The sequence below is a fragment of the Pocillopora verrucosa genome, chromosome 5, assembly GCF_036669915.1.
Source record: "Pocillopora verrucosa isolate sample1 chromosome 5, ASM3666991v2, whole genome shotgun sequence".
Taxonomy (NCBI): Eukaryota; Metazoa; Cnidaria; class Anthozoa; order Scleractinia; family Pocilloporidae; genus Pocillopora; species Pocillopora verrucosa.
Window position 1 is genome coordinate 14,959,764 of NC_089316.1, and position 17,690 is coordinate 14,977,453.

At 39.2% G+C, this 17,690-nt stretch overlaps 1 protein-coding gene and 1 non-coding gene across 4 annotated transcripts; both read right to left on the reverse strand.

Moving 5' to 3' along the window:
- Window positions 1-5,220: 5,220 nt before the first annotated feature.
- Window positions 5,221-5,293, reverse strand: Trnas-acu (transfer RNA serine (anticodon ACU)). The gene has a single exon. It is a non-coding gene; the product is annotated as a tRNA-Ser (tRNA).
- A 125-nt stretch (window positions 5,294-5,418) lies between these two features.
- LOC131781158 (uromodulin-like) lies at window positions 5,419-15,838 on the reverse strand. Of its 3 annotated transcripts, none has more exons than XM_066166661.1 (6): window positions 15,812-15,838; window positions 11,897-12,070; window positions 9,855-10,120; window positions 7,962-8,079; window positions 7,000-7,125; window positions 5,419-6,616 (listed from the first exon to the last, which is right to left on the reverse strand). In XM_066166661.1, exons 2-6 carry the CDS (start codon window positions 11,964-11,966, stop codon window positions 6,249-6,251), a joined length of 948 nt encoding a protein of 315 aa, XP_066022758.1. In that variant the 5' UTR covers window positions 11,967-12,070; window positions 15,812-15,838; the 3' UTR covers window positions 5,419-6,248. The 3 variants fall into 3 exon arrangements, with proteins under 3 accessions (XP_066022758.1, XP_066022756.1, XP_066022757.1); XM_066166659.1 differs by lacking the exon at window positions 15,812-15,838 and adding an exon at window positions 13,349-13,434; XM_066166660.1 differs by lacking the exon at window positions 15,812-15,838 and adding an exon at window positions 12,532-12,618.
- Window positions 15,839-17,690: the final 1,852 nt, after the last annotated feature.

Here is a 17,690-nt window from a genome sequence, read left to right on the forward strand (position 1 = left end):
TGGAATCAGTGGGGTACATAGGATCAGTGGGTACATAGGATCAGTGGGTACATAGGATCAGTGGGGTACATAGGATCAGTGGGTACATAGGTTCCGCAGGGTACATAGGATCAGTGGGGTACATAGGATCAGTGGATACTAAGGATCAGTGGGTACATGGGATCAGTGGGGTACATAGGATCAGTGGGTACATAGGATCAGTGGGTACATAGGATCAGTGGGGTACATAGGATCAGTGGGTACATAGGATCAGTTTGGTAAATATAGTATCAGTGGGGTACATAGGATCAGTGGGTACATAGGATCAGTGGGTACATAAGATCAGTGGGGTACATAGGGTCAGTGGGTACATAGGATCAGTGGGTACATAGGATCAGTGGGGTACATAGGATCAGTGGGTACATAGGATCAGTGGGGTATATAGGATCAGTGGGGTACATACGATCAGTGGGTACATAGGATCAGTGGGTACATAGGATCAGTTGGGTACATAGGATCAGTGGGTAAATAGGATCAGTGGGTACATAGGATCAGTGGGTACATAGGATCAGTGGGTATATAGGATCAGTGGGGTACATAGGATCAGTGGGTACATAGGATTAGTGGGTACATAGGATCAGTGGGTACATAGGATCAGTGGGTACAAAGGATAAGTGGGTACATAGGATAAGTGGGTACATAGGATCAGTGGGTACATATGATCAATGGGTACATAGGATCAGTGGGTACATAGGATCAGTGGGTACATATGATCAATGGGTACATAGGATCAGTGGGTACATAGGATAAGTGGGTACATAGGATCAGTGGGTACAGAGGATCAATGGGTACATAGGGTAAGTGGGTACATAGGATCAGTGGGTACCTAGGATCAGTGGGTACATAAGATCAGTGGGGTACATAGGATCAGTGGGTACATAGGATCAGTGGGGTACATAAGATCAGTGAGTACATAAGATCAGTGGGTACATAGGATCAGTGGGTACATAGGATCAGTGGGTACATAGGATCAGTGGGGTACATAGGATCAGTGGGTACATAGGATCAGTTTGGTAAATATAGTATCAGTGGGGTACATAGGATCAGTGGGTACATAGGATCAGTGGGTACATAGGATCAGTGGGGTACATAGGATCAGTGGGTACATAGGATCAGTGGGGTATATACGATCAGTGGGTACATAGGATCAGTGGGTACATAGGATCAGTTGGGTACATAGGATCAGTGGGTAAATAGGATCAGTGGGTAAATAGGATCAGTGGGTACATAGGATCAGTGGGTATATAGGATCAGTGGGGTACATAGGATCAGTGGGTACATAGGATTAGTGGGTACATAGGATCAGTGGGTACATAGGATCAGTGGGTACAAAGGATAAGTGGGTACATAGGATAAGTGGGTACATAGGATCAGTGGGTACATATGATCAATGGGTACATAGGATCAGTGGGTACATAGGATCAGTGGGTACATATGATTAATGGGTACATAGGATCAGTGGGTACATAGGATAAGTGGGTACATAGGATCAGTGGGTACAGAGGATCAATGGGTACATAGGGTAAGTGGGTACATAGGATCAGTGGGTACCTAGGATCAGTGGGTACATAAGATCAGTGGGGTACATAGGATCAGTGGGTACATAGGATCAGTGGGGTACATAAGATCAGTGAGTACATAAGATCAGTGGGTACATAGGATCAGTGGGTACATAGGATAAGTGGGTACATAGGATCAGTGGGTACAGAGGATCAGTTGGGTACATAGGATAAGTGAGTAGATAAGATCAGTGGGGTACATAGGATCAGTGGGTACATAGGATCAGTGGGTACATAGGATCAGTGGGGTACATAGAATCAGTGGGTACATAGGATCAGTGGGGTACATAGGATCAGTGGGGTACATAGGATCAGTGGGTACATAGGATCAGTGGGTACATAGGATCAGTGGGTACATAGGATCAGTGGGTACATAGGATCAGTGGGTAGATAGGATCAGTGGGCACATAGGATCAGTGGGGTACATAGGATAAGTGGGTACATAGGAAAAGTGGGGTACATAAGATCGGTGGGGTACATAGGATCAGTGGGGTACATAGGATCAGTGGGTACATAGGATAAGTGGGGTACATAAGATCAGTGGGGTACATAGAATCAGTGGGTACATAGGATCAGTGGGGTATATAGGATCAGTGGGTACATAGGATCAGTGGGTACATAGGATCAGTGGGGTATATAGGATCAGTGGGGTACGTAGGATCAGTGGGGTACATAGGATAAGTGGGTACATAGGATAAGTGGGGTACATAGGATCAGTGGGGTACATAGGATCAGTGGGTACATAGGATCAGTGGGTACATAGGATCAGTGGGTACATAGGATCAGTGGGGTACATAGGATCAGTGGGTACATAGGTTCAGTGAGGTACATAGGATCAGTGGGGTACATAGGATCAGTGGGTACTAAGGATCAGTGGGTACATGGGATCAGTGGGGTACATAGGATCAGGGGTACATAGGATCAGTGGGTACATAGGATCAGTGGGGTATATAGGATCAGTGGGAACATATGATCAGTTTGGTAAATATAGTATCAGTGGGGTACATAGGATCAGTGGGTACATAGGATCAGTGGGTACATAAGATCAGTGGGGTATATAGGGTCAGTGGGTACATAGGATTAGTGGGGTACATAGGATCAGTGGGTACATAGGATCAGTGGGGTATATAGGATCAGTGGGGTACATAGGATCAGTGGGTACATAGGATCAGTGGGTACATAGGATCAGTGGGTACATAGGATCAGTGGGTACATAGGATCAGTGGGGTATATAGGATCAGTGGGTACATAGGATCAGTGGGTACATAGGATCAGTGGGTACAAAGGATAAGTGGGTACATAGGATAAGTGGGTACATAGGATCAGTGGGTACATAGGATAAGTGGGTACATAGGATCAGTGGGTACATAGGATAAGTGGGTACATAGGATCAGTGGGTACAGAGGATCAATGGGTACATAGGGTAAGTGGGTACATAGGATCAGTGGGTACATAGGATGAGTGGGTACATAAGATCAGTGGGGTACATAGGATCAGTGGGTACATAGGATCAGTGGGGTACATAGGATCAGTGAGTACATAAAATCAGTGGGTACATAGGATCAGTGGGTACATAGGATAAGTGGGTACATAGGATCAGTGGGTACAGAGGATCAGTTGGGTACATAGGATAAGTGGGTAGATAAGATCAGTGGGGTACATAGGATCAGTGAGTACATAGGATCAGTGGGTACATAGGATCAGTGGGGTACATAGAATCAGTGGGGTACATAGGATCAGTGAGTACATAAGATCAGTGGGTACATAGGATCAGTGGGTACATAGGATCAGTGGGTACATAGGATAAGTGGGTACATAGGATCAGTGGGTACAGAGGATCAGTTGGGTACATAGGATAAGTGGGTAGATAAGATCAGTGGGGTACATAGGATCAGTGAGTACATAGGATCAGTGGGTACATAGGATCAGTGGGGTACATAGAATCAGTGGGTACGTAGGATCAGTGGGGTACATAGGATCATTGGGGTACATAGGATCAGTGGGTACATAGGATCAGTGGGTACATAGGATCAGTGGGTACATAGGATCAGTGGGTACATAGGATCAGTGGGTATATAGGATCAGTGGGCACATAGGATCAGTGGGGTACATAGGATAAGTGGGTACATAGGATAAGTGGGGTACATAAGATCAGTGGGGTACATAGGATCAGTAGGGTACATAGGATCAGTGGGTACATAGGATAAGTGGGGTACATAAGATCAGTGGGGTACATAGAATCAGTGGGTACATAGGATCAGTGGGGTACATAGGATAAGTTGGTACACAGGATAAGTGGGTACATAGGATCAGTGGGTACAGAGGATCAATGGGTACATAGGATAAGTGGGTACATAGGATCAGTGGGTACATAGGATCAGTGGGTACATAAGATCAGTGGGGTACATAGGATAAGTGGGTACATAGGATAAGTGGGTACATAGGATCAGTGGGTACATAGGATCAGTGGGTACATAGGATCAGTGAGTACATAGGAGCAGTGGGTACATAGGATCAGTGGGGTACATAAGATCATTGGGGTACATAGGATCAGTGGGTACATAGGATACGTGGGTACATAGGATCAGTGAGTACATAGGATCAGTGGGTACATAGGATCAGTGGAGTACATAGGATCATCGGGGTACATAGGATCAGTGGGGTACATAGGATCAGTGGGGTACATAGGATAAGTGGGGTACATAGGATAAGTGGAGTACATAGGATCAGCGGGTACATAGGATCAGTGGGGTACATAGGATCAGTGGGTAGATAGGATCAGTGGGGTACATAGAATCAGTGGGTACATAGGATCAGTGGGGTACATAGGATCAGTTGGGTACATAGGATGAGTTGGGTACATAGGATCAGTTGGGTACATAGAATCAGTGGGTACATAGAATCAGTGGGTACATAGGATCAGTGGGGTATATAGGATCAGTTGGGTAAATATAGTATCAGTGGGGTACATAGGATCAGCGGGTACATAGGATCAGTGGGTACATAAGATCAGTGGGGTACATAGGGTCAGTGGGTACATAGGATGAGTGGGTACATAAGATCAGTGGGGTACATAGGATCAGTGGGTACATAGGATCAGTGGGGTATATAGGATCAGTGGGGTACATAGGATCAGTGGGTATATAGGATCAGTGGGTACATAGGATCAGTTGGGTACATAGGATCAGTGGGTAAATAGGATCAGTGGGTACATAGGATCAGTGGGTACAAAGGATCAGTGGGTACATAGGATCAGTGGGGTACATAGGATCAGTGGGTACATAGGATCAGTGGGTACATAGGATCAGTGGGTACATAGGATCAGTGGGGTACATAGGATCAGTGGGGTACATAGGATCAGTGGGGCACATAGGATCAGTGGGGGGTACATAGGATCAGTGGAGTAAATAGGATCAGTGGGGACATAGGATCAGTGGAAATACAGGATCAGTGGGCACATAAGATTAGTAGGTACATAGAATCAGTGGGAACATAAGGTCATATTTTGTGACCATTGTTCTGAATATATGCACTGCGGTTGAAGAAACGAATATAGAAGTGATCCTCGCAGTTTTAAACACTACCGAACTAGTAGATGAAATAAGGCCTGAAAAAAAATTTCAGACCCGTACGGGATTTGAACCCATGACCTCTACAATAGTGGTGCAGCGCTCTACCAACTGAGCTAACAAGCCAAGTGGGAGCTGGCCATTATGTTGGATCCAAACTGAGAGACTGCGTGAGTAGTTAAAGCATGCTTAAAGTCTGCTCGTAAGACAAAGGAGAAAAAAGGTCGTTAATCAATAAAATAGTCAACACGTAGGAAGTTACCTCATTTATTATGAGCTGCAAATTTAATCAGCCTACAACTCTTGAGCGGAGAATCGTCATCGATTTGATTCCTTTTTATAACTGGTCTTTAGAACTAGTAAAGTTATTACCTTTCGAATCATACTTAAAAAATACTGGCACGATTCCAATGTTACGACAATGTTAAGAAAGAAATGAACAGTAGTTTCAACAACATGTTCGTACTGGGAATATATCGAAAATGCAATAACATGTAGTCACTGAATTAATAATAGCATCAAAAAAGTAATTGTCACTTAGAAGTTAACAGCTAGCAAAAGTCAAAAAAGCCTTATTTAAACATCGTTCTGGAAACCTACAAGCTGGTATAATTATTAATTCAGGAGGTCTTCGGACTTCAAACTCACTATAAAGAAATTGTGGTAGTCTTTTTGCCATCAGATGAGCTCATCGACATCAAATTCTACAAAATAATTCAAATACCTGCCAGAAAACTTTAAACTCTTTATACTACATGTTGTGATAAATACATACGTGGAAAGAAAAAATCGAGTTTTTAATCAAGCACCTACTGATTTGTTTATAGTTTTACTTATCCTGGTGATGGATGGATCATTATGCAGAACTAACTGCGATTTTGAGACACCAATACCTCAAAATATTGGCGGCACTGGGATAGAATATATTCTCGTATTGGGTTTTTTCGCTGCGCGACTTCGCCCAAAACGAACATGTAATTTATCCCAACCAGCAGCGGATATTTTGGTAGTAATGGCGTCTAAAAGTCGCAAATAGTTAACTGATAAACGTGACTGTGTTCTCTATGTTATGAGGCGATGTTTAGTTATACGTGAAACAGTAACGGTAGGGACAGGACGTCGGCACCAAATGGTAGACGTGAAAGGAACTACAGTTCTTCACCTTAATGAAACTTGTTTCCTTACAGCACCGGTTTGAGCCCTTGGTGAAGCAGACGGTCCTTTTTACTTCTCCCTCATCCACTGTAGGATGATCGCCACTCAACCATCCTGGATACCGCGCATTGCACCTGTTATGGCGTGGACACTTAGTCGGCATTCTTATTCCTGAAATGTTCAGGAAACGATACCAACCAGTGTTGAGGTTGTTATCACATTTTCCATGATTATTGTGGTGACTTACGGCTCTATCACCATCGTGCAGGACAGTGTGGAGTTGGCATACGTCAGCTAAATGGTAGAAAATCGAGTGGATTAGGCCCAAAATTTTCTTCGTTCAGTAAGGAAAAATTATATCAATAAAAATAGTAACAGTAGAAATGATTCATATTTTGATATTAGCTTGACATCAGCTGATAAATTTAGTGGCTACCCTCGAGGAAGTATAATTCCCTTAGCAATTCTAGCGCCTGTCTCTCGCAAAGCGCTTTAAAAGGAGTGAACTTTTAAGTTTAAAAATTATAAGATTGACAGACATGAACAGCCAGATAGATAGGCATATAGATAGACAGATAGATAGACACACAGATATACACATAGGTATGCGTGTGGATAGTCGGGCATCTCTTTCCTTGGGATGAAACTTAGATCTAAAGAAAAAAAAGTCAACAAACCAACGCATTTGGAACCATCCCAGTAATGTCCAAACTGACAAATGCAATTGTATGATCCTGCTGTATTTTCGCAAGTACCACCACCAAGAGTACATTTATTGTCACGTGCAGCACACTCGTCAATATCTAGAAATGACAGTAAGGCATTGGTAATGTGACCGTCTCGTTAGCTTTTTACGTCAAATTGTTACCAAAATATTTTACGAGTAGTAAGTGATTAGTAGTTAGCTGATTCTTGCCTGTACAGGGGCGGACATACCCTTTATAGCCTTTTTAAGCAGTGAAAATGAGTATTCTCCAGTTAAAGTGTATTCTCTGTTGAAGTGTAATCGTATTCGTTCGGTCGGTGGTTCTACACAATAAACACAAAACGACACCTGTGCCGACTCTCTGAAGTTTATTCTAAAAACGGAAGTTCTGGAGAGATATGTCAATCCTTAACTGAAATCCATATCTACATAGTAAATTCTTTACTTATAGCTGACCTGTTTCCAAACCAAAAGAACGAATTAAAGATAGAGTAAAATATAATAATAAATAGTGAAATAAAAGAACATCATACACGATCAATTTTTTGTTGAGAGCTCAATACGCTCAAACAGGATATCGTATGGACCGGGTGCATTAATTTCAGTGATTGCTCCGAAGAAGTGATGGATTGATCAGTCCTTTGACAACAAGTCGAGCCTAGAGTTTGCTCAGGTGTTAAAATTTATGGTTAAATTTGTCGCATTGGGTGAGAAATGAAATTATTCCTAAAACTTTTAGGACTTTTCACACTTTGGACGACACTAGAATTCGTTTCACTTCAGTTTCCTTAGAGTAAAATTGATGCGGTGGAATGTCATTATTAGCGTCATTCCGAGGAATATTAGACCACCTCGACGACCAAGTGTGACGAGTATCAAAAACTGAAAGATTGAATGAAATGTTTTGATATTTACAGTATAACTGAAACTAACCTTTTTCACAATTTCCCCCCTCGTATCCAGGAGGGCACAAGCAACGATATCCCTTGACTGTAAAACCAGACTGACAAATGGCATTGTTTTTGCACGGTGAATTCTTTTCGCAGGCGTTCTGAAAAAGAGAAACAAAGAAGTTGAAGTGACGAAAGGATGTTCGAAGGATTGAATTAAGATAATCTGTTCATGTTGTACTTCAGCAGCTTAATTAAAAATATGAAACTGTTCTAATGAGGCCTTAAACTGCTGTTTAGAGAGCAAAATCTAAAATCCAAGCTTTCGCCGATCAAAGGTATCATCAGGGATGAAAAAATATTCCATGCGCGGTATATATATATATATATATATATATGTAAAGAAAGTGTAGGGTGAAATGTGTAAAAGATGTGACTTACGTATGAAAACTATAGAAATAAACTGTGAATGGAACGCAAGGCTCTAATAATGGACTGTCTCTAGACAAAGGACCTCTAAAAGCGCTAAACTTAAAGAATGGTCTATAAAATAAAATACTAAAATAGAAGGTCTGCGATTTCACTACATTCTTTCCGGGGATTGAGTGTAGGCTTGCACTTTCTTATGTAAAATGCTTCATAAAGACGTAGATTAGCGGGGTCGTTTTCGCTCATAATAATCTTGTCATCAATGCCTTTATAGTCTTTGTTCTGGCAGGAATAGATATTTTTTTCATAGACGAGTTTTCATTATTGAGATGTTCTTTTACGCGGTCGTGGATGAAGAGTGTCGTGCTACCAATGTATCGTTGATCGCAGCTGTTACACGTGTCTGAGCTGGTATACTGCATTTCGTCGTAAACACAATCCGTTGTTAGAGATAGGGTATTTGTCTCTAGGGCATTTGCACTCCTTGGGGGTGTGGGATAGGGCTTGTCTGAGCGTGTAGGATTTGTGGGCAATGCGTACCGGGATGTTTTCTTTTCTAAAAATGTTAGTGATCTTGTGATTGAGTCGTTCAGAAATGTACGGGATCTTAAGGTATGACCATTCTGTATGGGCAGGTTGAGGGTTTCGTTAGGGGTTTTGTGGGCGTTTTGTTTGCTCTATTCTGTTCTCTGGATAATCGTTAAGGCGAAGGATGTCGTCGAATGTGTTTAGGTGTTGTGTTGCTGATATATGTGAGGAGCATCTGTCCTCGATGCGTTTTCATTCGTTGCGAATGAAGTTGAATTTGGATTTGGTAGGAATAGCTGATTGACGGTGGACGAATAGTGGTTTCTTGGCTGGTTTTTTGTAGAATTCAAAAGAGCTGTTGCATCCTTGGATATGCTGACTTTGAAATCGAGTAATGATAATGACAGGCCACTAGGTGTTGTTTCTGGTTGTTCAATTTCGAATTTCAAATTAGGGTGCACATTGTTTATTATATGGTGGAAGTATTCTATCTGGGGCGTTGGCGATGGCTTTTTTTTATCGGTATCACATCACATCACTAACGCTACAGATAGAATCCAGAACCTAATACTCCACCTCCCCAAACATGACATCTCAGACCTCCTCCAAGTCATGCTAAACAACATGTACTTCTCCTTCAGAGATCAAGTTTTTCGCCAAAGAGAAGGCCTACTCATGGGTTCTAGCATTTCAGGCATACTGGCCATCCTATTCATGGAAAAACTAGACACCATCGCCCTCTCCACGCACCTAAGCCCTTACATGAGATATGTTGACGATATTTATCTCGAAAGCTTGGATTTTAGATTTTGCTTTTTAAACAGCAGTTTAAGGCTTCCTTAGAACAGTTTTATAGATTGATTTAAGTATACGACTGAAAGAACGAATGATCAGATGAAAGAGAATTTTAGCACAAGGCGCTTCTTATTTTGATTCATCGTAAGGCATCAAGAACTGGTAAATTTGAGTTGTTACTCACCTTTGAGCCGCGATAATAAAAATCGGCATCAGTTATCAGGTCAGTATCAAAATCCAGATGAGTTGCGTTATTCAATTCATAAACATGAACTATTTCTCCAGCCTCTGGCTCTTTTTTGAAGTTAGCACTGACACAGTTGTCGTTCATGTAGCAGAAAAGTTCACAGTGATCCAAGTCTTTGACGTGTTTGGTTTTGACTACATGGTTTACCAAACGTCTTTCAGCAAAGAAGAAGTAATCTGGAAACAGCATTGTGCGATCTCGCTCTGAAATAAAGCAAAAAAATTGTAATTAAAAAACAGTTTTTTTCTTATCAGACAGAAATAAACTCACAATTCCAGGTATTAAGCTTAGAGAATAACACGCTTGGTGAACAAAGAACTGTGACAGCAATCAAACCTTGACTACGGATTTGTGTCTTTCTGAGAACATAAGTATGTAGGACAATTTTCCATGTCTCGATTCCGCGCTCAGATATTTCCTCATGATATCAGCTGAGACTCCCATTCCGATAAGAAAGGTTAACACATAAAATGTTTGGGGAAAAGACGAATTTGAGTAAAGTTTTTAATTGTTTTTTGCTGTCGCTCTTACCGCTGTTATATCATAATTTCTGAATGTTTGTATAATGGGGCCTTAGATAATTGAACCCAGCCCCCCTCCCCCTGAAAAAAAGTTTAAAAACAAAAGTGAAGCGGAAACAAAAATTGGTAGCAGCGACCATCACTTGTCTTTTGTGAAGACACAAGGCTTTTAGAAAGAATGTTCAGTCTTACTATTTTTCCGGAGCGATAGTATTTTAGGGGAGATAGGACAAAATCCGTAAAGAAAAGCGATCCGCCAATCTTTTTCAAGTTTCTTATCTAAGTCATGGTGAAGAAGTTTTAAAAGAATTGCATTTGATAGTCACCTATGGCTATTAAGACCGGTAATCATGGAAATAGGGAATTTATGCTTATTCGCATTGACGCGTGCCATTGTTTCCTGGCATCACGCAGCAGATTAATATTTGGGTTCAAACTGTTTTTACTGATACCCTCATTTGCGGACTTTTGTCCTTCTGAGAATATTAGTATTCAGGACAAATTTTCCTTGTCTCAATTCCGCGCTTAGAGATTTCCTCATGATTTTAATCGAGACTTCTATTTCGGTAATGAAGGTTAACAAATAAAATGCTTGGGGAAAAGACAAATTTAGGTAAGGTTTTTAATTGTGTCTTGTTTTTATGTCGCTGTTACCGCTTTATAATTTATCATAATTTTGAATATTTTTTATAATAGGGCATAAGATAATTAACCCTAGCTCTCCCACCATCCCAAAGTTTAAAAGCAAAAGTAAAACAAAAATTAGCAGTAGCGACCATCACTTGTGAAGAAAGGATGTTTATAAAGTATTTCGTGTCTTCTTGTTTCCCCTGAACGATGTTATTTTAGCGGAGATAGAAGAAAAGCCGTTAAGGAAAGCTATCCGCAAATTTTTCTCAAGTTCCTTCTCTAATTCATGATCGATAAGTCATTAAAAAAACTTCATTTTTCTTTAAAAATATTTTTTTCGCTTTCTTTATTATACAAGTCCTTGAAAATTCGGGAAAACGAGAAAAATGTGGCTATTCTTTACCATATGTCAGCACTATTCTTATGTAGAAATAATTTCTCTAAGATGGTAAAGAGCGGTAGAAATGTGCTTCCCTACGATGCAGAAAGTTCAAATTTCGCTTAATAAACCAAAAGGAAATTGAACATAACATAGTGTCATGCTTAAATGTTATGGAGAGAGGAGAAATGGGAATGTAACAATTTTAAATGAAGTAATTCGTATTTGCCTAAGTTTTTGACCGTTTTGCTTCTAATATCCAATTTTCTGAATAAAATGAGCTCCAATTATGGGTGAATGTTGAACGTGGGTTTTTTACTTAGTCTTTGCTAATTGTTGTAACTTTAACTGTTTTTGTATCAGCAAAAGAGAATAAAGGAGATATATAAATAAGGTTGTACTCATAAGTGAATCGAAGGATAAAAAATGCTTCGCCGTTTGCGACTCACCTTTTCCAAAAGTCAAGTTAGTCACTAATGCATTCCAGGCTATGAACATGAAAAATGAAATAAATTCCATGCCTTCTTCAAGGTAACGGTTTTCTGTTTTTTACCACGCACGTATGGCACAAGTTTTAAGTTGATCGCCAGCTCCCAGCAGTGAGTTAAGCTTCCAAAATCGATCTGTTTTTATGAACGAAACCGCATTATGAGAATAAACTTAAAAGAAGCTTGTAGCTGTCAGTTTTATGTGGACATAAATGCAATGGCGCAAATGGATGTTATCCGCTTCGCTTGACGGAGAGAATTAGATCTCTTAGGAATATCTTTTATGTTAACATACGTTTTAGACACTGAAATTAGTCCTTAGAACAACATTGTGAGAATTTGGATTAATTTCGTTAGAAGGTCTAATTGACAGCGAAAAACCCAGAAAAAGCAAATACTGAGACGTTAAGTTGTCTTGGACTTTTTAATCCAATTTAAAAGATCAAGCGTATTTTTGAGAATATTTATCCAGCATATTTTTATTCATTGCTATACCAAAAGACAAAACATATTGCAAAATTTATTGTGTTTTTAATACTTGTCGTATGGCAAGTTTGGTAATAATAGACATTTAATGGAAAGAAAACTCGTGTTACCGTTTACGTCCGCTGTCATTTGTCAGTGTTTGGAGTTAAAATACGCAGACGTGTTATTTTCATCAAACTTCGCTCCTAAAATTGTCTGAAAGAGTTGATAATCAACCGTAATACAAAGCTCTTTAGCGCACGGATATCTCCCTCCATTAGGTGTTCTTAAACTACCCATAGAAAAACGAATGTCCATTCAGAAATGTTGGTTTTAGATGAGAAGTGACGACGACTCGACCTCGACAAAAACTTCAGTAGAAATAATATATTCTTATTGAGCGAGAAAAAAGATACGATCTTTGTCAAGTTGGCTAATTAACATTTACAAGCTGCTGCTTATCCTCATCTTATATAAAACAAAAATCCCGATGATTGTTGAAACCCTTTATTTATCTGCTAAGTCCAATAACCAAAAGGGCAAGAAAGATTCAAACAAAGTTTCCAAACTACATCCGATGAGTAATCCTTTCTAATACATCAAACATTTTGGACGGAGTTGAAACTTCAGCGACCTTTTGGTAATTTTTGCGGTAAACAGAGCAACATATTTTTTACCAGAGCTTCCGTGTTGCATAAAGATAAACATTTAAAGGCTCAGTTAGTAAACCCCGGTTAGTGATAATCTGACTTCGTTTAAAAGACCTTAAGTTAGTTTGCTTTCAAAATCGCACCATACCCTTATTTTACAGTGAAGGCAACCTTTTTCTTTTGGTATGCAGGATTAAAGGAGCTGCGGGTAAATATCCTTTCCGTAAAGAATATGAATTTTCCAGGGAATGTATTACTCAAATAACCCATCAATGTTTTCGATATGATAAACTCTTACCTCTCAAGATGCAAAGCTCTTTGGTCCCTCACTGCTTTCGAGGTAAAAGTGCTTTCTTTTATAACAATATGGTAGCTATGATTACCATAGAAACACCTGGTTTCAAGCCAAAACGATGATTAACTTTAGATAAGAACTTCCTTGTTCCCTCTACAACATCACTAAACCATGGCAACAATTACGCAATTGTCATTACGATCATCACGATCTCAAATTTTGCAATAAGTGTAATTTTCAGCTGGTAACGTTGACAAATTATCATTATGAAACACCATATTCGGTCTAAAGTAGCTTTTAAACGTTGTTTAAGAAGATTTCCTTCAAGTTCTCAAATAATCCGGTGTTTATCTAAGGAAACTCCACCGTGTGATAATAACGGATCGCTAATGAAAACTAATACGGAGAGGATGTCTTTGACAAGGAAATATTGCCAGCCTCGAGAAACGTTAAGCTTTCCGTTACATAAGCTATTCACAAAAGCTCTAAACATACAATAACACTCCTATGTTTGCATCAATCAAAAGGGTCCCACTTACAGTGTATGGAACTTCTTTAAAATAAGTGGGGGCTGAGTAGATTTTTACGGGCAGGGAAAACTGCATTTTTTTTTCTTTTCGCCTTAAGAAATGTTGCACTTGTTTGTGGTTTTGAAAGTTAGTTCTCTAATTAGCTAAATATTTTTTACCTAGACAGTTTTTAATGAGTCGTCGACAGTGTAGTTCAAATGAATTATAGGCGCCGCAAAAATGTCAATTTTTTTTCGTCGTACACAGTTTCTCGAAATTTGCTTCAGTTGAATTGTCCACTGTCTTGTCTCATGCAAAGTTAAATCAACACGTAAAAACGACTCGAAATTATTTTAAAAGTTCCTATTCATGCAAAATCGTTCGCTCTTCTTCCTAGGGGTTCGTCACCACAAGTTAGACAAAAAGCACGTTTTCCGTCCGCATGGTAAAATCATCCCGACAATTAATTTTGTGTAGGATGAAACATTTAGCCGGCTTCACGCACTCTGTAGGAGTTTTAGAACATAGTTGAGGCGCACTTTACCAGAATAAACAATACATTTTCCCCTTTAATTAACATAGTAAATGTTTTGTTTAAGATGACAGACAAGGCAGATACCAGAAGCTGTTTATGTCTTTCTATAAGACACCAAATGACCTCATTAATAAATTATCTCATATTTTTTCAGCTTGCCTAATTCTTCGGTGAAAGGTTCTCGAATTTTCAAGTTACGCTTAAAACTGTTTAAGTTCTCATTAGGTGCGATATGCCTCTGAAAAATAGTTCAGTAATTTCGAACTTCATTATAATTAAAGAAATAAAACATTGGAAAAATCGTGCGATCCACATTTCCATTCCTCAAGCCTCTGTTGTTTAAATTGCAATTGTAGTAGTCTCAATGCACGGATGGTTTCTTTTCTGGAATTGAAAACTCTCAAACAATCTTTAGAACTTAAAGCAGTCGTTACATTTTTATTTTATATCTGAGGCGAAGAACTGTGCATAAATTCAAGAAAATGTTTTAGCAAAGAATTGTGACAGCTTTCAGGACATGGGGTTTGCCTCAGCTAAGGCGTCCGCATTTTTCAGGTAACTCATTTAGCGTCGCTCTTAAGGCCCTGTTTACTATACGAGTTGTTATCAGATAGTTGTTTTTTAACTGTCAACTGTTGAAAATACTTTATTTAAGCAAGCGATAAATCAAATCGTGCTATTTTTGCAGTTATGTATGGACCAGACTGTTCCAGCGAATAAAGTTCATGTGGACTTATTTTCCAACGATTACGATTCATCTTTCGTTAAATGAGTTTCATTGGCGCCTTGAAACGAAGTAAGTAGGTGCATATGTAGAATATGGAATTAATAATCAAGGAAATGCAGATGTTAGAAATACAGAATATTGTGGTGAAACTTGCAAGATTTACTTTGCGAAGCATCGTGTGTGTTATAGTCTTCATCTTGAACCTTGCATCTTACGTTTAACAAAGGATAAATTATGATTTGCCTGGTTTTTAATCAAGCATTCATGAAATGATCAGTTCGGGAAGTTAAACACTGACTGCCAAAGCAATACCACTTCCGCTAAAGGAAAACCACTCATTGATAACTCCTCAAAGCCACGCAAAAAATAGCATTACATTCGTCGTTTTATAATCGATAACAGAATCCTTGGAATCTTTTAGCCATCACGGGAACATTGCAGCATTGAGGTTCTTAAAATCATGTAAGAACATTAAGCAGCAGGCTTGTAGAACATCAAGGCGGCAAAACATTCACTAGATTTTATTCGTGCCTTGAATTATGCATTGCCTCCATTTCATTTTCTACGGTCTTCTCAAGAACAGGAATTTATGAAGAAACGGTTTCTATGGTTTTTTCTCCTTATAACTTTACTTTTATTGTACTTAACCAGCCCTCTGAGGAGAATACGGGAACATGTAGAAAAATTAATACTACCTTCATTTGCGGATTCTTGCCCATCTGACTCACTCACTCACTCATGCCCATTATGCCGTGTGGCACGTAAGGCGGCTTTGCCTATCTGAGAACATAGGTATTTAGGACAATTTTCTATGTCTCAATTCCGCGCTCAGAGAATTCCTTATTATTTCAGCTGAGACTTCTATTTCGATAAAGAAGGTTAACACATAAAATGTTTAAGGAAAAGAAAAGTTTAACTAATGCTTTTAATTGTTTTGTTTTGTTTTTTTGATGCCGCTGTTACCGCTGTTATATCTTAAATTCCTAATTTTTTGTACTATAAGGCCCTAGATAATTAACTCTAGCCCCGACTCCCTCCCAAAAACGTTAAAAACAACGATGAAACGAGAACAAAAATTGGTAGCATCGATGAACACTTGTCTTTTGTGAAGACACAAGGTTTCTAGAAAGCATTTTCGTGTGTTTTGTTCTCCTGAACTATATTATTTTAAGGAAGACAGAGCAAAAGCCATTAATAAAAGCTATCCGCAGATTTTTTTCATGATCGCTAAGTCATGAAAAAGATATTCATTTTCCTCTATAAACCTTTTTTCGCTTTCTTCATTATACAGGTCCTTGAAAATTCAAAGTTTCATATTCGAGTTTACATGATTGTCTTTGGTTATTTAGACCGATGATCATAGAAAGAGGAAATTTATGCTAATTTCCATTAAGACGAGCCATCGTTGTCGGTTTCTGACATAGTCTTTGCTAGTTGCTGTTACCTTAACTCTTTTTGTATCAGCAAAAGAGAATAAAGGAGAAATAAGGTTGCTCTCATCCTTGAATCGAAGGATAAAACTTTCTTCGCCGTCTGCGACTCACCTTTTCCATAATTTAATAATGCATTCTAGGCTACGATCATGAAAAATGAAACAAATTCCGTGCCTGCTTCGAGGTAACGGTTTTCTATTTCTACCCCGCTTTAATGGCATAAGTTTAAGTTGATCACCAGCTCTCATCAGTGGATTAAGCTTCCAAAATCGACCTGTTTTTTATGAACGCAACCGTTTTAGGAAAGCAGATTAAAGAAAAAAGCTTGCAGCTGTTAGTTCTATGTGGAAATTAAAGCAAATGATGCAAATAAATGTTATCCGCTTCGCTCGATGTAGAGAATTGGGTCTCTTAAGAATAATTAATTATCTTTACATGTTAACATGTATCAGACACCGAAGTCAGTCTTTAGAATTATATTGTAAAAATTTAGCGTGCGGATATCTCCCTCCACCACCAACAAGTGTTCTTAAACTACTCAAAACTCCCTTTATTCTTTTAAAATCTGACGACCGCCTTTTTGCATAGCATGTCTATAACAGACGCATCCGGTCTTGTTGTAAACATATCTAAGAGGGCTATGACAACCTGTTTTCCTTGTTTCCGATATTGTCTGTAATCAAAAATTGTGTCTGTGAATAGTGCTCTTTTTTCTTGAGAAGGATTATGAAATAAAGTGGGGCATTCCTAATCTCAGCCACGTTACGTTAAAATAATGATAAGGTTAACTAATATCAGAAGAAAACTTTGAGTCATTATTTTCCCATATTATTTATCAATTCTATGATGCACAACGGTCGTGGTGGTGGTGGTGGTCGTTTATCAGAAATAAGTTAAATTCCTTTTCCCAGACAAGTTCACGCTTGATCGATGATTGTGCTAGATCCTCCGAGTTTTCTTTGCTTTGTTTCCTGACCCTGAGTTTAGTTATGAACATATTTACTTTTATATCTAAGTAAAAAAGTGGTTTGAGTTTCATGATGTTAGTGATGGTTGATTTACATGTCCTCACATGTTCTCGAGGTTCCAAGGTCTTTAACACACGGTAACACACTGACAGTGAGGCCTTCTTTCGTATATG